General features: G+C 47.3%; 1 protein-coding gene across 1 annotated transcript; it reads left to right on the plus strand.

The window, feature by feature from the left end:
- Nucleotides 1-4,235: 4,235 nt before the first annotated feature.
- Nucleotides 4,236-17,542, plus strand: TOR3A (torsin family 3, member A). Its single transcript, XM_006867083.1, has 6 exons — nt 4,236-4,491; nt 5,982-6,095; nt 7,461-7,726; nt 10,311-10,489; nt 16,803-16,927; nt 17,292-17,542. Exons 1-6 carry the CDS (start codon nt 4,236-4,238, stop codon nt 17,540-17,542), a joined length of 1,191 nt encoding a protein of 396 aa, XP_006867145.1.
- The last annotated feature ends 1,897 nt before the right edge of the window (nt 17,543-19,439 follow it).

Genomic DNA, 19,439 nt, shown 5'->3' on the forward strand with positions numbered 1-19,439 from the left:
TGTTAACTGATGGTATGTGGAGGGGATTATAATCAATGTAATGAAACAAGGTATATGAATGTTTGAATGTGAAACCGATGATGTGCCCTGAAAACCTTCACTCAATCCATAATAAAAACCTTAAAAAAAAAAAAAGTGTGGAAAACATGGAATTAAAAGACAATTGAATTTTTTAAACTGTTTATTGTGAATTCAGTGAAGGTTTACAGAGCAGATCATCAGTTTTACATTCAACAACCATACAGTTTGCTTCATTACATGGTTACAATGCCCTCCATATACCAACAATGAACAGCATTTACCCCTATTCACTTTAACGCTTACATTCCTGTGTCTCCACTACCTTTATCTTTCCTCTGCTAACCTCTCTCTTGTTGTATATTGCCTTCCCTGTCACCCATGTTAACATGTGTCTACCCTCTAGCCCGTAAAGAATTTTCCCTTCTTCCCCTTAGTCCCCCATAATCATCATAGATAGCTTCTTTTATCAAGAAAACATTACAACATTGGTCTCATACAATGTTTGTCCTTTCGTAACTGACCAATTTCATTCAGCATAATGTACTCCGGGTTCATCTGTATGGTGAGGTGTTTCACAGATGCACCATTGTTCTTCAGTGTTTTGTAATATTCCATTTGAGTGTATATAACAAAGTTTGTTTAACCATTTTTCTGTTGATGGGCATTTAGGCTGTCTCCATCTTTTTGATCTGTTTCTTGTAGACAGCATATTTAAGGATACTATTTTGTTATCCATTCTACTCTTTATGTTTCTTGACTGGTACATTTAATCCATTCACATTCCGTATAATTATCAATAGGTATGAATTGATTGTTGCCATTTTTCTGAGTGTGTTTTTTGTGGTGTTGCTGGATTCTATGCTCCACATAATTTTCTGAGTTCATTTTGTTTGTGGGTTTTCTTTTCATGTTCATTTCTGTTGTGTTACTGTTTACTAAATCAATCTGATTTTCCTTTTTTTAAAGTTTGATGTGCAGATGTATTATTTTTCTTTGACATTACTCTGCAGTTTTTCTCTACTTTAAACAGTCAGTTTTATATTGAAATCGACTTGATTTCCTTGCCATTTGCAAGTTCTGTATGTACACTAGTCCCTCTCTTTCTTTGTAGTTGACCTCATTATACATTGATATCACCGGTTTCCAATTTTCAGTCTTATAGGTTTGTTTTACTTTAAATGTTTCTATATCTGAATTGAGTTCTGGGTGGTGGTGTCATGAATGGTAATCTCAGGTTGTTGTCTGTTGTTGTTAGACCAAAGAACACCCTTTATCATTTTTTGTAAAGTTGGTCTGATTATTACAAATTCCTTTCTGTTTATGAGGAAATGTCCTGGTTACAACAGTTAGCACTGTTGGTTAATGTGCTAGACTGCAAAACCCACTTGAACCGGGAGGCCTACGATTCAAGCCCACCAGCTGCTCCTCAGAAACCCTATACAAGGTCACTATGGGTCGGAACCCAACTTGATGGGATTTAACAACAACAACAAATTTGAGGAACAGCTTTGCTTGGGTATATGGTTTTGGGTTGGCAATTTCTTTCTTTCAGAGTTTTGAATATGTCATGCCATTGCCTTCTTGCCTGAATGGTTTCTGCTGAAAAATCAGAGCTGAGTCTTACTGGTTTTCCTTTGTAGGTAACTTTCCATTTTTCCTGAGCTGCTCTTAGGATTTTCTCCTCGTTTTTGATTTTGGAAAGTTTAATTATGATATATCTTGGTGATTTTCTTTGGGATCTGTCCTGTTTGGGGGTTCATTCAGCTTCTTGTATGCATATCCTCGCATCATTCATGTTCTTCCAACAACCTTTTGACAATTTTCTCTGTGCTGGAATTCCTGTCACCCATAAATTGTTCCTCTTCATGGTGTCCCACATAAATCTTAGGCTTTCTTTGGATTTTTTCATTCTTATAGTGATTGTTCGTCTAACATACTAATATTGAGAGATTTCTCTTCAAGCTCACTAATTTGGGTTTCAATTGCTTTACATCTACTCTTCTGCTCTTTCAATGCATTGTCCATTTCTGAGATACTAGTATTAATCTACTGGATTTCTAACTGCAGATTTTGCATTGTTTCAAAATTTGCATTTATTTTGTCTGTTTGTTCCTGTAGTGTTTTCCAGATTTCTTCTAAAGTGTTTGTTGTGTTCTCCTTGTTTTCCCCAAGTTTTCTACCGATCTTTTGAAGGTACCTAATGACCATTCTTTTGAATTCTTTTTCAGCTATTTCCATTACCTTTTCTTTTTCAGAAGTGTTTTCTGGCTCTGCATCTTGGTCATTTTTCTGAGTCATTCCCTTTTGTTTCTTAGTGTGAGCTAACATTGTCTGTTGTCTCCGGGGCATTGTGGGGTTGTTGCATTTTTAAAAACAAACAGTACAATTGTTGAACCCAGAGGGGAGCAATCTCTGGGGGCTCTTGCAATTCAAGGAGCTCATGAGGTGGTTGTGGAAGGGATATGACAGTAAATCTCCTGACCCTAGATGGAGTTCCTATTGGCATCAGTGTTATCTATGTTCAGGGCACTCAATCTGGAAGTAGTTCATGGGGGTCCTTCATGGAGCTGGTTTCAGTGTCTGTTACGAACACAGGGAAGCTGGTGGGTCTGCAGGTTTTATAGGTCTGGAGCCAAGCCTGCCTGAATCCAGGCACCAATGTGGCACACCAAAGTGGCACAGCCAGCCCTCATACTACCATGACTCCCAACCGTGTGGCTACAAGCTCCTGGAAAGCAGGGTCTGGGCTAGGGGTGGATGAAGGTAAGGAGCTGGTCATACCTCTGGTCACCAGGAGAGCATGGGGAAAAAGAAAAAATTATACCTTTTCTGTCGCCCATGTGAATCTGCTCTGCCAGCCCTCCAGCTGCTCACAAGATGGTGGAGCCGCATCTGGCCAGCTGTTCACCAGTTGGTCTCCTTCTTTTATCGTCCCTCTGGTTTCAGTAAGTACTTCATTCACGTCACTAACCTTCCAGGGTGCCAGAATTTTCATCTGTGTATGTTTCATTTTGTCTCTCGCATATCTTGGTTGTTTGAGGATCCATGTAGTGGGTCAGCCTAGTGATAACTGAATTTTTCCAAAATTTTTTTGAAGCCCCCCTCAGAGAAGAAGCTCTGAGCCACAAGCACTTAAAAGTTGCAAACGTAGCAAAGAAAGTGCACACAGTACTTAGCCCAACTTCTCTTTTCATGAGATATGATTGCATGGACGTTAAGACCTTGTTTCCCTATGGCTGGTGGTGCAGTGGTTGAGCAGCACTTGACTGCTAATGGAACTGAGGCAGCTCAAACCTACCAGTCGTTCTGCAGAAGAAAGATGTGCAGTCTGCTTGTGTGAAAAATTTTAAAAGGCAAGCCCATTGCTGTGTAGTCAACTTGGGCTCATCATGACCCTGCAGGACATAGCAGAACTGCCCTCACTCATAGGGTTGTTAATAGTGTAAATCTTTATGAATAGACTGTACATATTTTGGTTATCAGCCAAGTACTACAAACAGCTGAGCCCTCAGGGTTCCTCCATTAAGGATTGCAGTCTTAATAGGTCAGAATGGATCCCAGGGCATCGAATTTGGGGGTTGCTTTGGTGAGGGTTTTCAAAGGCAAAATTTTTACAGAGTGAAGCCATTTACTTCCTCTTATTTTTGGTGGAGTCTGCGTCTTTATTGACTGCTGAGACGTTTCATTTCCCCTTTCAGAGGAGCCAGGGCTACCTCAGAAGTGTGCCTGACGCCCATTTTCCTTTCCAGGGTCTCTGCAGCTGAGTCCCCTCCCCAAAGTAATGATCCTGGATGACATGGTTTTGCCTGATACTGACAGGAAGCTGATCTGGCAGACCCGGGACAGGGCAATGGCAGGTTCAGTTATTTGGTAGGCCTCAGATTACAGCATGGTGATCAGCAGAGGCAGAGACCTTTTCAATGCCCCACTTGACCTTCTTTGAAACCCAAATCACACCCGAGAATAGACTTCTTCCTGGTGGGTGGAGCCTGACAGCTGCCTCGGGATGCCTTCCGGGATGCGAGCCGAGCAGGAGTTAGTTTCCAGTGGGCTCAGGCGCTGGCCCTGGTCACCAGGGAGGCGAGCGGGCAGGAGTGGCCCGCCTGAGGTTCCCGGGACAACGCAGACCCCGCCCAATCCGGCCTCGCAAGCCAGCCCACCCGCCCGACTTTAACAAGCTGAAACAGCCCGGGGAGCGCGGTGCGGGCTTTGCTATGTCGCGCGGCCCGCGGCGCTCGCTCGGGCTCTGCCTCCTTCTGCTGCTGCTTCCGGGCGCGCCGGGCCACGAAAGGACGGTGAACCCGAGGGAGCGTACCGAGGAGCTGGGCTCGGCTTGGCCCAGCTTCCAGGGCCTGAAGGAGCGGCTGAAGGCGGCTGGGGCCCTGTCCAAGCGGTACTGGACTCTGTTCAGCTGCCAGGTGTGGCCCAAGGACTGCGAGGAACACGGGGCGGCGGCCGAAAAGCTCCTGGGTAAGACGAGGCTTCAGAAGGCGGGAGACGGACATGCTGGCTAGAGGCTAGTTGAATGTGGGTCACAGGGGATGGCTCCTGCCCTGGCCCTTCCTAATCTGGGGCACCAGGCAGGCGCTTTATCAGCCAGCATTACTGTTCCGTTGAAGGCAGGGCAGTCTCTAGGGGACCAGGAAACCCTATCAACCCATCCCCATCCCTTATGAATTCGAAGTGGCCTGACTGCTCTCCCCCACTTCACCTTGTCCACATGCCCTGTTCTGCCATCAGCCCACCCTGGCATTATTCCAAGGGCCTGCTCTGACCCACCTTCTTGATGGCTTTAAGGAAAGCCCCCTGTGTGGACAAGTCTGGTGACTGTCTCCCACCCCCCATATGCCTCTGCTGCTCTCTGTGGGTACATGCAGGGGGCAGAGATCTGGGCTGGAATCCTGGCCGGACGTTAGCACTGACCAGTCATGTGGCATGGTTGTGGTGTCACCGCTGTGGACCAGATGACCTCTGAGCTCTGCCAGTCTAGATTATCCACTCATTAATTCTAAATCCAACCCTGTAACAAGTGCTAGGCACACCTGTCATGTAACTAAAGGGATTTCTAAACTCCAGTGACTGCTTTGTTTTTGTCAAGACTGAATATATTCAAATTTCAGTTGACAGAAAAATTTAGAGGCCACTGGAGTTGGCTCCAATCAGATTATTTTGGAACCCAAAGCAAGTACGAAGAAGACTCACCAGCTTGTCTGTCTCCCTCCTAGGTCACAAACACCTTGTCTGCAGGGTCTCGGTTTCTTACACTTCTCACACATAGTACCAGGGGCTTCAAAAAGTTCATAGAAAAATGCCATTTTTGAAGAAAAATCCCATTATCGTTTTGTTCCACTTTCCCATGAATCTTTTGAAGCCCTCTCATATATTAAGCATGTTTGTTGAATAAACTGAACCTCTGCAGTAGCTGGGTCTATACCAAGGCCATGTTGTTGTTGTTAAGTGCCATCGAGTTGGTTCCAACCCATAGCGATCCTGTATACGGTTTCCTAAGAGCAGCTGGTGAGCTTGAACCGCTGACCTTGAAATTCAAACCGATTTGCAGTCCAGCGCATTAACCCACAGCTCCACACCAGGACTCCATACCAAGGCCATTGTTGTTGTTGTTGTTAAGTGCCATCGAGTTGGGATCTGACTCATAGCGACCCTGTACAGGGTTTCCAAGGAGCAGCTGGTGAGTTAGAACTGCCGGCCTTAACAGCCCACGCTGACGTTGCAGTTAACTGCATTAACCGGCAACGCCACACCAGAAGCCCATACCAAGGCCATAGACATCCTCAAAACTGGCATGATGCAGGAAGGCCCAGGGGAGCAGTGAAGAGGGGTCCGGAGACAGGACAGAGGGTAGGAAGAGGAACTGCTGTGCCTTGTTGTGTAGCAGGGAGGGAGTGCCCAGCTTCTCTGGCCGAGTTTCTGTTCCTGTATCACCGCCTATGCTTTTCCAGGCTGGAACATTTCCCTGTTGGGCCAGCAGTATCTGGCAGTGCTGACCAGATGGTACTGCCGCTTTCAGACCTGCTGTGACAGTGGGGACTGCAGGATCTCTAACAATTTCACAGGTGAGTTCCCACGGTGCCCAAAGGGGCTATTGATCTGGAAAAGGGTGGGAAGGGGGCAATTCATGGGAAATGGCTAGTGTGCAATGGACCATTCATCATCCAATGCAACCACCCCACAGCAGGGGTCATCATCATAAAATCAAAGTCAAGACTGCAATTATGTGAGTCTTGAAGGGAAAAGAATAGCGAATAGCTAGCAAGCCCCTACTGTGTGCCACATTCTCTAAGGATTATTAACTTATCATCCGACATGTCCCATGACCCTGTAGGAGAGTCAGAATGAGAACACCTCACTTGTCTCCAAGTGGGAACACCACCACCCATGCTGTCCATCTCAGAGGGATGCTAGGACGATTGACTGGGAGAATTGAGGGGGAATTATGAGTTGTGATTTAAAGTGGCCCTTTCTGACTTTTAGCCAACAAATCTCTGGGTGGTGCAATGTGGGTTTCCTAGTCATATGTGGGATCAGTGGGATTGAGAGAGACAATTGCTTCTGATTATAAAATGAGCTCATAGTAACTGTCAGATGCCTGTGCATTCTCTCTCAAGTCCAGCTGCAATGTGAACCATGACTGTCCCTCTTGTATATTGTTAGTTCAGATGGCTGGACTTGCATATCACTGCTGATTTTGCATTTTGACTCTCAGGGTGATTTTTAGACCCAAGACTGAACATATTCTGATAAAGGAGCAGTAATTTAAAAACAGTACCTCAAACTGCTTTCTCCAGAGTGGTTTCCTTACCTAGAACTTGCCAGATCCCAGGTCTTTCCATCTCCATAAATGAGGCCCACTTGAGACATTAGGTCACTTAGCAAAGATGCCAGTGATATCCTGAGAAAGTCCTATGTCCAGGGACAGGGACTGGTCCAGGACAGAATATGGACTCTGGGTCAGGAAATCTATTTGGATTTCTGCTGACCCAGAAGACAGTTAGCAAAGTACCTGTGCCCTCAATGTGCCCATTGCTCCCCAAGGGCCTGGGTACCCTCATTGCTCTGGTTGGACTGTGGGCAGGCAGTCCTCACCAAGTCTCAGTGTCCTCAGCTTTAGACGGAAAGAATAAAACCTAACGTGCAGAATTATTGTGAAGATGAAATACCAAGCACTTAACCCAGTGCCGAGTACAGGGAAGACAGTACAAATATTACATTTCCCTTCCATGTCACTCACTACTGCTTTGGAAGTATTGGGTGTGTCAGTGGTTCAGTCGGTTTCAGCATGACAAGGACAGGGCCAAATGAGAGACTGTCTCTTGGCTGTCCCTGAGTCTGATGAGGATTGTAACTGTCGGCCGTCCCTGAGTCTGATGAGGATTGTACCTGTGGGTGCCTCTCACTGTGGCCTCCTTTTTATTCTCTAGGCCTTGAGTCAGACCTGAACGTGCTGCTGCACGGTCAGCATTTGGCCCAGGAGCTGGTCCTGAGAGCAGTGAGGGGTTATGTAGAGACACCCCGGCCTGACAAAGCCCTGGCTCTGTCTTTCCACGGCTGGTCCGGCACTGGCAAGAACTTTGTGGCTCGGTTGCTAGCAGAGAACCTGTACCGGGACGGGCTGAGGAGCGACTGTGTCAGAGTGTTCATTACCATGTTCCACTTTCCTCACTCCAAATATGTGGACCTGTACAAGGTGAGGCCAGGTGGGTGGTTTTGTCAGAAAGGGCGGGCCTGGAGGTGGAGTCCTGAGCAAGTCTCTGGGCTGGGAGGGAGACTTCAGCTCTTCCTTATAAGAAGGTGGGCGGGCGGGTGCTGGAGAAACCTGGGGAGTGAGTATGTGGTCAGAAGGGGGAGGCAACTGTCAAGAGAACCTCTGACAGACAGGCAACGTCCACTGCACCTACTGCACACAGAGGAAACCCTAAACATCTGGGGAAAAGGCCAAAGTTCCAAACACCCCAGGTCCCAAGTTCTGTCTTATTACCAGCCATACACAGGGGGCCAGATGCGGAGCTGAAATAAAGAATCCATGTGTTAATGTTTCTGTTCTGAAAGAGATCTGATTTGCAGGAAATAGGGAACAAAGAAAAGCAAAAACTTTATCAGCTCCCCACATGGACAGCATTTATCATAATTGCCCCACATGGACACAGTTGGCATTTTGGTTTGCTTCCTTCAAGATTCCCTGGTGCTTATGGGTTAATATGCTAGACTGCAAGGTCGCTTTGAACTGCAAGGAGGTTCAAGCTCACCAGCTGCTCCTCCTAAACCCTGTATAGGGTCGTCTATGGGTCAGCATCAACTCCACAGCACTTAACAGCAGCATGTTGTTTATGTCATTGTAATTATATTGGACAGAAAGTTGCGAAAGGAATGTTAAAGAAAGTTTTAAGGCAGAAGAAAAAGTTACATATTATAAGTGATTCCCCATCTTCCATAGTGGCTTACTAAATGCTAGCAAGTAGATGACAAAAGGTTTTTTAGTTGCTCTACTATTTTGAGTTTCTTCTAATTCAGACACATAGTATTAAATGTCGGCCAGGAGAAGAACAAAATCCCATGCAGCGTGGCAGAGGTGGCTGCACCTAAATTGGCTTTCACTTCCAATATTTGAAGTGTTAACCTGGGAAGATTTTGTAAGTCTGTGTGGACAGAGATTACCCAGGGTACCTTGCAGTTTCACTATGGCCTTGGGGACCCAGAGCAGGGTGGACTGTCCTGCACCCTAGCTGTCCTAGGGCTCATCCTAAGAAGAGCTATCTCACCTTGCCTGTGACAGAACTGCTTGACGGACTGTGGTCCTAGCTTCCTGTCTGAGACACACCCTGTCTCTCTCTCTCTCTCACACACACACAGTCAGGTGACTGGGAGTGAAGTCAGCATCCACAAATGCTAGAAATGGGCACTGAGGGTGTGCTCTGGTAAGCACCACCCCAACCAAATAGGATATTCTTTGTCTTCTTCTCCTGATGAGCTCTGCAAAGGAGTTATTTTTCATTTCAGGGCTTATGACATTGTTTGGGTTAGGAAACTCAAAGTCCCCTTTGGAAACCCTCCAGTTATAGGTTGGGTGGGCTACACACATGGGTGCCTGTGAGCAGAGCAGCTGCTCACAGTTTAGGACAGGGCATGGTGGCTGCTTGAGCACTTGAGCCTCCCCTCTCTCACCCTAGTACCACAGCCTGACTTCCACTCCCTGGGACGGGCCTCATCCTGACGGGAGAGAGGTGTAGGCTCTTGCTGGGGTCTGTCCCCAATGGCGGGCAGGCTTCTCACTACTCCATACCATGACTCTCCATCTGCCCAGGCTCCACATAGTTTGGCTTCTAAGCCTCAGGGTACATAGGAGCCAGCTGGGAAGCTTGTTAGCATGACAATACATTTTTACATTAATTTTCCACCCTAGGTTGTTGTTGTTAAGTGCCATTAAGTCAGTTCCTGAGAACTCATAGTGACCCTGTAGAGAGTTTCTGAGAAGCTGTTGGTGGGTTGAACTGCTGACCTTGTGGGTTAGCAGTCCAGTGCTTACCCTGCAGTACCACACTAGGACCCCTAGAGGTTTGTATTAGGTGATTTTGGGGTGGTACCTAGCCACAGATGATCTCTCAGGTGTCCTGGGGAAAGCAGGCCTTTGAATCAATTCTTCCCGGTTCATAGTCATTTGACAATGAAGTCAAATACGAAGAGACTGAACTTATAAAATAGGGGTATACCAGCATGGAAATTTAATTCCTCTCTTAGAAAGCAATGCATAGCAACCACATCTCTTGTTGTTAAGTGCCGTTGAGTCAGTTTGGGCTCATAGTGACCCTGTATAGGGTTTCCAAGGAGTGGCTGGTGAGCTTGAACCACCGACCTTGTGATTCAAACTGACCTTAAAGTCCAGTGCATTAACACACAGCACCAACTTGCTAGGCAGAGTCAAAAACAGCAGTGCCCCCGTTCCCCTCAAAGTTGGCAGCTAAGCACACTAACTGAATGGGTGCTGCTCTTCACAGTCCCGATGATAATCCAGTCTCCTGCATCAGGCTCTGGTGTGGGCTCACTAAGCCTCTTTTGAGGCTCTCATTCCAGTGTTTTAACCTATAATTTTTTTTCCTTTCAGATTAGCATTTTGGTACACCCACATTTTACACATTCAAGTCTATTCCATGCATTAGCCATGACCAAACAAGTTCAAACCAGTAGGGAAGCCCAGCTCCCACCAGGGCCCTAGGGGTGGAGTGTGGTTGTGCTTCCCACTGCCTCCAGCAGCTGCCTTTATCCTGTCTGTGCAGGAAGAGCTGTTCAGCCAGATCCGGGAGACACAGCAGCGCTGCCACCAGACCCTGTTCATCTTTGATGAGGCCGAAAAGCTACATCCAGAGCTGCTAGAGGCCCTTGGACCACATCTGGAGCACCAGGCCCTCAAGAACCACAGGGCTGAGACCCCAAGATCCATCTTTCTTTTTCTCAGGTGAGATTGAAAAACTTTATAGTCAGGAGGGGTAGGAGATGAGAGAAGTAAAGAACCCCTGTCCAGAGATTTTCTGACATAATTTGAGTGCTCAAGTTCCTGGCATCTTTGTTGGAGAGCTCCTGTGATCTTCCTAAAGAGAAACCAAGACAAATCAGAGTACAGAAAACATAAGCCTGTTTGGGTGGAAGCAGGGGTTGGGAAGCCTAAGGTCTGCCTTCTCCTGCCCCTGATTCTTCCCCCAAAGCTCTTCTAAGAGACTGTGACCCAGCAAGGCACACACTGGCCTGAAAGAAAAGCTGTTCTTCCCTTAGGTCTCTGCCCAGGCTGCGTGGTTCTCTTAGGAATATGAGGGGTTCCTCAGCTCCCCAATGAACAGGAAGCTTCCTTGGGGTAGAGGAGCTTTCACATTGGGGTCCCCTCTTGTAAGTGCATTAAGTTTTCAAGTCATCACTTTAACTGAAAATCAAATGTAGCCGGGCCAGTTCTCCTTCCAGCCTAGAAAGGTCCATTGCTTCCCTAAATATAAGAGGAAGTCACTGAGCTGAAATTCAGGGCATAACTGTTGAATGAAAAAGTCCCCTCTTTCTCTCTGAGCACCCCTAGTTAGGTTTGCCACATGACCAGGCAGTGTCTAGCCACTTATCCACTACAGTTCTTTTTTGTTCTTTTGTGCCCCCGGCTCTTAACAATAGCTGTGTAAGAAACAAACATGGAAATCGACCTGCCCAACCCCATCTTTTAAGGAGGCCTTAGCTGGGAGAGTCCCACTAGGTTAAATAGAAAGCAAGTTTGGGTCCCTACTAAAAAGTCCAACTCAAATGCTTCACAAGCAGCTTCTTGCAGACTCCGAGTAGAAACCAAGGTCTCCCTCTCCACCCCAGTCTCTCTCCTGACATGCATCAGGCCATTCCCTAAAGCACTCTGTGAGGGTGGGGAAGCTGGAAGGGCTGGAACTTTCATCCAGGCCTGAAACCTGGGACAGAAGTGACTGTTAAAGGCAGATCTTATTTCACTCAGAACCCACAAGACAAGTTGGAATGGTTTAAATTGTTGCTGGGTTGGGATTTTGGTGTGTTGATAGCAAGTCCTCCCTGGCCAGTAAGGCTTATGGGACACTACACAGCATGGTGAAGAGGTGAATCACTCCTGAGTGATTTCAAGAGAAAAGCTGAGAGAGATTTTCTGACATAATCTGAGTGCCTAGAATCCAGAAGTGAGGACAGTAAACTCGAGTTTTCCACCGAGGTTCTGTAACAGCTACCCTCTCAGGCAGCCCTGGGTGTGGCTCATCAGCATACTGCATGGGATTCAGTCTGTTCCGACTCTGTATAGGGTGTCCCAGTGTGGAGGTCCCCAAATACCCAGAAAACCACACCCACTACAGTGGAGTGATTCAGACCCACAGTGACTATAAGACCGACTAGAACTGCCCCCTGGGGAGGCTGTAAATCTTTACAGAAGAAGACTGCCACATCCTTCTCTTCTTTCCCAAATGCAAAGGTGGCACAATAGCCCTCCCAAGTCTTTTCCACCTGGGTAAGATGAGAAAGTGGGGGTGGGGAATCTTGGCACCTGGGAGACTACTGAGTCATTCCTGTTGAAGCCACTACCCCAATGCAGACCCAGCCTAAGAAAGTCTGAGAGACCACTAACGCAGGAAGCACTGAAGTTCTTTGGGGTCTCCCCACTGCAGCTGGGTCCATCCGTCCCTCCCACCCAGGCCTGGTCCTGCACTGACTCTTGCCCCCAAGGTGCTGGTGACCTTTCCCCCACTTGGCTTCCACCGACCACGCTCCAGGCATCAGCTTGGAAAACCTGCACCCTTCATCACCTATGCCAAGATTTCCTAATTCGACCAAGGTGACTGCTGTCTCTAGACAAACATTTGCCTTGGTAGTAATTTGGTCACTGACCCGCTGGTTGTGTCTTCCGCCAGCCCAGTGCTACCCTTTCCCCCAGTGGTCTGACCTACCTGGCCCAGCAGTCTGGACTCATTGGGACAGAGCCACTCAGGGAAAGCTTCCCCACTTGGAAGATGACCCTGAGGGATGGAGAAGGCATGCTTGCTCCTGGGGAGGGCAATCCCTGGGAGAGTGACATTTAGAAAGATGTGGCCTCCGGTTCTGGTGTAGTGCACCCTCAGCAGTCCTGTGTCTGCATGAAGCCTGTGCTCTCCACCCAGCCCAGACCCATGTATACGGCAGGGTTGTTCACTCTCCACCCCAGTGTTGTTGTCGTTGTTAAGTGCTCTTGAGAGTCTGTTTTGACTCACCGCGACCCTGTACATGGTTTCTGAGGAGTAACTGGTGAGTGGTCCTTGCAGTTAGCAGTCCAGTGCTTATCCTACAGCAACATATCCGGACTCCACCCCAGTGCTAGGGCGTGCCTTAAATGCAGGAAAGTTTTAGGGTATTCTAGTGATAGACGCGATAGCACTTAACAACAAACAACAACAGTGGAGCGCTTCAGAAGAAAGGCCTGGAATCTACTTCCCCAAAATCAGCTGTTAAAACTATGGAGCACAGTTCTATTCTGATATGCATGAGGTTGCCTTGAGTCGGTGTGGACTCCACAGTTGCTTAATGAAGGGTTGTTAAGTGCTGTGGAGGCAGTTCCGACTCAATAGTGACCCTGTGTAGGGTTTCTGAGCAGTTGGTGGGCTTGAACCACCGACCTTGCAGTCCAGTGCATTATCCTACAGTGTCACATCAGTACTCCTAGTTAAGGGTAGGGAAGACTGTATTTGACACTTCAGAATTGATTTCTACAATAAGATAGGTTTTCCCACCCCCTCAGAGGTGGTAAGGATTTTCACCTGAAAGAAAAGCACAGGTGGTTCAGTGTTCCAAAGCAGCCTCTATTGAAGGGCCTGGAAAATTCGTGGCCCCACTGGCCTGCCCCCTGGTGGCAGGAAGGAGAGGAGGGCCAGTTGAAGCAGCAAGTGTACTGTGTCATGGTCTAGTCTTCAGAAGCCCATTCATCATTTGAGCTGGAGGAACCAAACCCCACCTGTCAGTTGCCAGAAAACCAGCACTGACGACTTTAACCCACTTATACCAAGTATAGGGACTTCTGGTGTGGCTGTAGGATCAGTACTGGCTTGTGAACCCCGAAGTCGCTGGTTCAAACCCACCAACCACTTCTCAGAAATCCTACACAGGGTCATTATGAATCAGAGTCCAGTAACTCAATGGCACTTACCAACAACAAGAAAGTATAGAAATCAGTAGGAACTCTGGTGCCACAGTGAGTAAGTGCTTAACTGAAAAGGTTGGCAGTTCGAACTCACCAGCTGCTCCACAGAACGATATGATAGTGTTGTTCCCTTAAAGATTACTGCCTTAGGCACCTTATGGGGCTGTTGTACTCTGTCCTATAGGGTCAGCTCAATAGCATGCAACGTAGAAGGCTGAGAGAACAGTGGTCAGTGGTAGATCAGGAATATGGAGCCCTAGTTGGACACTGTTGTTTTTTTTGGTGAGGCTGTAAATGGAAGATGATAATTATAGCTGTTTACTTTTAGCTGCTGTTGTTGGAAAAAGGCCTCTGAATATTTAAAAGAACTATATAAATTTACTGTTAAGTGCCGTTGAGGTTGTTCTGACCCTGTATAGAATTTCCAAGGAATGGCTGGCAAGTTTGAACCGCCGATTTTGAGGTTATCCTACAGTGCCACACCAGGACTCCATGAATATACTAGAGGGCTTCCAAAAGTTTGTGGAGAAATCTCATTACCTTTTCATTCCATTTTCTACGAACTTTTTGAGGGCTCCTCATGTGTTTGACTGACCATTAACTACAGGGCATCTGAGATTGTCTGGTCCAATTCTCTCATCTTATGAATGAGGAAACTAGGGCTCAGCAACATTAATGATTGAGTCAAGTTTCAAGTCTCCTTCTTTGAGGTCTGGTGGCTAAGGGAAAGGGCTGATGAAATGAGATGCTGACATACCTCAGTGCCCAGAGACAGCGCTGGCCTTTAAAGATGCTTCCGGGTCCCTTGGTCCCCTCAGACTTCACAGTTAGGTGACCTGGGAAGATGTGGAAGGGACACCTATGAGGACAGCATCTGTCTCAAGGGGTAATGTTTATACCAGAGTGGCAGTGCCTGAGGGGTATGGTGGTGGTGGGGGTTCTCAGGTTATATCCCAGTGGATGAGAGAAAACCTTCTAACATGATGGAAGAAAAGACCCATTGGCTATGGGGCAAAACAGGAGAGAAGTTTGGGGGTGGGGAGAGAGTGAAAGAGACAAATATGCAGAGAAATCCATTCATTTAGTAAAAATTTATTGAGCACCTTTAATGGCCAGCCCTCTCTCTGGACATTGACGCAGGTCAGCATCTCATTTCATCAGCCCTTTCCCTTAGCCACCAGACCTCAAAGAAGGAGACTTGAAACTTGACTCAATCATTAATGTTGCTGAGCCCTAGCACCGAGCTAAGTACAGAGCTGGGCTCTGGTGTTCCTTAGGTATCAGATAAAGTTCTTGATCTCAAGAAACTTAAGAGTCCAGGTGGCTTTCTGGAATCTGTGCCCATAGGGTGGGGTGAGTGAACCCCACTCATCTCCCTCCAGGCTTGTGGGGAGGGGCAGGATGGACCCGTCCCTTGGCAGTGGGACAGCTCTTGCTTCAGCTGATGCAGTTGAGGCCACTCCTGTGTGTGCCGATGGTCTGCCTGGGTGACTTGCCTGCAGCAGGGGAGTGGGGCAGCAGCTTCCCCATGTGCAGGCATCGGGGGACTTCTGACTGAGAAGCAGAACTTGAGCAAAGAGGAGGGACTGCCCTTGCCCTTGGCCCAACTCTTCACACTGGGGCTCATGGCCCCAGGTAAATGCTGGCTCTGAGGGGCACACTGTTTAATGGGTATGTAGAAGGTATGTACAAGAATGGCGAGGCCAGAACCCCAGGAAGAACAACAGTGTGGTTGGAGGGAAGTATGCAGAGGTCTCAGGAGGGTCACTGCCTCCATTCCCAGCTCTAAGATTTCATCTTCTCTTCAGACCCTTTATCTCCTTCTTATCACTAACCGAGGCAGTCCTCTTTCCTGTACTGCAGACCCTAATTCCAGTTGCCCCAAGATGTAGTGGACTCTGGGTGTGGCACTGTAGGATCAGCACTGGACTGTGAACTGCAAGGTCGGCAGTTCAAACCCACCAGCTGCTCCTCAGAAACCATATACAGGGTTGCTATGAGTCAGAACTGACTCGACGGCACTTAACAACAATGGTATGGTGCTGTAGGATAAGCACTGGACTACTAACTGCAAGGTCGGCAGTTCAAGCCCACCAGCCGCTCCTTGGAAACCCTGTACAGGGTCAAGATGAGTTGGAACTGACCCAGTGGCACTTAACAACAATGATATCACAACCCCTAGAGAGATCACAGGCAAATGAAAACACTCAAAATGTGTAAAAAACCAAACTTCTAGCCTTCTCTTATGTTCTGCTTCTGTTATTGGGATGGGAGGCAGTCCAAGGCCAACACACTTTCTTTGACATCCTTTCTCTCATTTCTCACATCCATCAGTTAAAGTTCTATCAATTATGCCTCCCAAATGTAATTCACAAATCCCTCTCTTCTCCATTATCTTCATCACCTTTAAATGTGGACCACAACATTCATCCCGGGCCTCTTTGGTCTAATCTAGGATGATCTTAGGAAATAAGGATAATTAGGTAAGTCCACAGCCCATATTCCCAAGCTCAAAATCCTTCAGTGGTTCTCCATAGCCCTTACATTAACATCCGCTCACCCTAGCCTTGGTCAGCCCTCCATGCCTCTGCTCCTCCAGTTGCTCCAAGCAACTTGCCAGCCCTGCCCCCCACAGGCCCTCAGACACACCTGTGCCTCAGGTCTGATGAGCACTAAAAGACCTACATCTGATCAGAAGTCTTATTCTTCCTCTGAAGCTTCTCCGCAGACCTCAGCTGTTCTGACATTTGCACTTGCCACGGTGGAATCACATACACGTGCACCCCCTGCGCCTCTGAAGGCAAGGGGAAGAACCACGTGGCACCCATCTTTGTGCACTCAGCACCTGGCACAGCAGTTGTCAGAAGGGCCATGATGGGAAGGATGGTTGGCAAAGACAAAGACCTCTTTGACAGTATGAGGGGGTTTCAGAAAGTTCATGGACAAATGGAATGAAAAGATAATGGGATTTGTCCATGAACTTTTTGAAGACTCATATCCCTTGCAGAATGCCCAGGCCCTGAATCTTCATTCTTCCAAGCACCAATGCATTGACCCATTGGCAGCTAAATATAAAAGAATAAAATCTGTTAACAAGCTCTTCTATGTCTTCCAGTAACCTTGGAGGCAGTATCATCAATGAGGTGGTCCTGAATTTGCTGAGGTCTGGACACTCCCGGGAAGACATTACCATGGAACACTTGGAGCCACACCTCCAGGAGGAGATTGCAGAGTCCACAGGTAACTGATTCCCAGTCAAGCAGAAAGAAGCTGTGATTCTGTTCAAAGCCACAGTTGGAGTAATGGGTATGGGTTAGAATAAAACAGACAGGGTACCAGAGGACAGCCGTATGATCATCTCACCTGGCAGCACTGGGTAGGTACTAACTTTGATCCCACGGTTGGCTTTTCCAAGAAGCTGAACTCCTTCTCAGAGAATTAGTACTAACCCTGGGAATATACGCTGTAGGATCACACAGCTTTCTACCGAATTGGCATATGAGATCTAAACTTGGTCTGGGTCTCAGGACTGGGGCACCTTAAAACTCAGGTGGGTTCAGCCGAGGAAGGTGAGACTGTATGTAACTTTGGCACTTGATTTCAGACAGTGGCTTTGGCCACAGCCGTCTTGTGAAGGAACACCTGATTGACTTCTTCATCCCCTTCCTGCCACTGGAGTACCGTCATGTGAGGCTGTGTGCACGTGATGCTTTCCTGAGCCAGGAGCTCCTGTATACCGAAGAGGCGCTGGAAGAAATCGCCAAGATGATGGTGTACGTGCCCAAGGAGGAACAGCTCTTCTCTTCTCAGGGTTGCAAATCTGTTTCCCAGAGAATTAACTACTTCCTGCCTTGAGGGCTAGATGAAGACTCCCTTAAGCTGACGTCTCTTCATTAACAGGCCCGTTAGCACTGTGTGGAACTGGAAGGTGTAGAAAAGGCAGGCTGGCATCCAGCAATTACAAACACACTGGTGTGTAAAAGTAAGGACTCTGATCAGAGGCAGAGCCCTTTCCTAAAAATCACTTGGTGCTTTCAATCCCCGCTTTCTAAAGTGTGGGCCAAATGGTTGGAGAAACCCAAGGGCTGTTGGGATTCTGTGAAGGATCTCCTTAGCATCTTAGCTCTTCCATGCAGATGCTCAGAGTTGGATCTCAGAGGCTGCAGGACCTTCCTGCTAAAGAGAAGGAAGAGTGAAGTCCTGCTGAGCCTGGGATAAGGTGCACGTCAGGTCTGCAGACTGGGTGGGGTAGTTTTCAAGTTATTATTCCCAAAGGAAAGCTGAACAGCTTCTGCATGTGAACAGGCTGAGGATAAAGTGCACAGATGTTTTTAAAATCTTAACTAAGGCTTATTCTGCTTGTATCTTACACATGTTGTTTGTTTTTTAACTTGGGGGCATAGGCATGACAATTTCCTATATAAAGATATTAAAATTTTGTATTTTTCTAAAGTCTTTGGTCCACTTTCTTACTGAGACATAGTAACCATGCTCGCTCCACAATATTTCAAGTGCCAGGTAATTTTGCTTTGGGACCGTATCCACTGAGTCCAGTTACTGAGAGGCTTCCTCAGCATATTCCTCGTATATAGAAACGTTTTACTCCTGTAATATGTCAAGTGTCCAGCCCTGTGCCTTGCATTTCTCTGATTGTCCTGTCCACCCCTCTTCTGGAAGAGCACGTCTTCCCTCTGACGTTTGTTATCTCAGGTGGCCCTCCAGTCCCACCTTTCCCACCCATTGTTGATTCTGACCCATAGCGACCTGGCAGGACTGAGTAGAACTAACGCCCAACAATTCCAAGGCAGTGATCTTTACAGAAGCTGACGGCCTCATCTTTCTCCCATGGAGCAGCTGGTGTGTTTGAACTGTGATCTTTCAGTTCACAGCTGGGTGCTTAACCACTGTGCCACCAAGGCTCATCTCGAGTTGTTTTCAACATGTAGCGAGGCTGTATAGAGTTTTCAAGCAGCAGTGGATGGGTTTGAACCGCTGACCATGTGGTTTGCAGCCCAGTGTTGATCCTATAGTGGCACACCCGGAGTCCTCTCCCCTGTAGCCCTTGTGAAATGGGAAGCCTTGTCTCTTCCCCAGGTTACCCTTATTTGTGCTCATGGACTCAAATACTATCCCAAGCTCAAACTGCATCAGGTCCTAAATAGTCACATAAGTGAATTATAGGAACTTAGTTTCATACCACTCAAGGGACAAAAGTAAACATGACCTGACCAACAGGAGGCCAGTCTAGGATGCTGGCTCACTGTCAAAATCTAGAGCCTCTTGGGAAGGCTACCTTGTCCTGTTAGCCTGCTCTAAACTCTGTAAATGCGCACTTCAACAGGCATACAGAACAGCTGATCTTTTTCTTTCATAAATACAGGATGGGAACCTCCTACCTTGGGAATGACAGGCAGCAGAACATAATGGGTCTGAACACATTTTGTGCAGCCAGACAGCCTGGGTGGAATCATGGTTTTGCTACTTATCACAGTGAGACCAGGGCAAAACTATTTCAGCTCAGTTTTCACTTTAGTAAAACCCAGCTCAGTTGTGAGGATAAAATGAGAAATCTTTAGAAAGGGTCAGGACATGGTACTTGAGGTGTTTATAGTGGTGGTGTGTGACAGTGAGTTGGTTCCGTCTCATTGCGACCCTGTACAGGGTTTTTCCAAGGCTGTAAATCTTTATGAGAGCAGAAAGCCTCCTCTTTATCCTGTAAAGCAGCTGGTGGGCTCAAACGGCTAACCTTCTT

This window comes from Chrysochloris asiatica, unplaced genomic scaffold (genome assembly GCF_000296735.1).
Source record: "Chrysochloris asiatica unplaced genomic scaffold, ChrAsi1.0 scaffold00100, whole genome shotgun sequence".
Classification (NCBI taxonomy): Eukaryota; Metazoa; Chordata; class Mammalia; order Afrosoricida; family Chrysochloridae; genus Chrysochloris; species Chrysochloris asiatica.

What these genes read in the sequence shown, in the direction of transcription:
- TOR3A (XM_006867083.1), top strand. Translation starts at nt 4,236, where the DNA reads ATGTCGCGCGGCCCGCGGCGCTCGCTCGGGCTCTGCCTCCTTCTGCTG. An exon ending in GATCTCTAACAATTTCACAG is followed by an intron (nt 6,096 to 7,460) that starts GTGAGTTCCCAC and finishes TTTATTCTCTAG; the next exon opens with GCCTTGAGTCAGACCTGAAC. An exon ending in GGAGATTGCAGAGTCCACAG is followed by an intron (nt 16,928 to 17,291) that starts GTAACTGATTCC and finishes ACTTGATTTCAG; the next exon opens with ACAGTGGCTTTGGCCACAGC.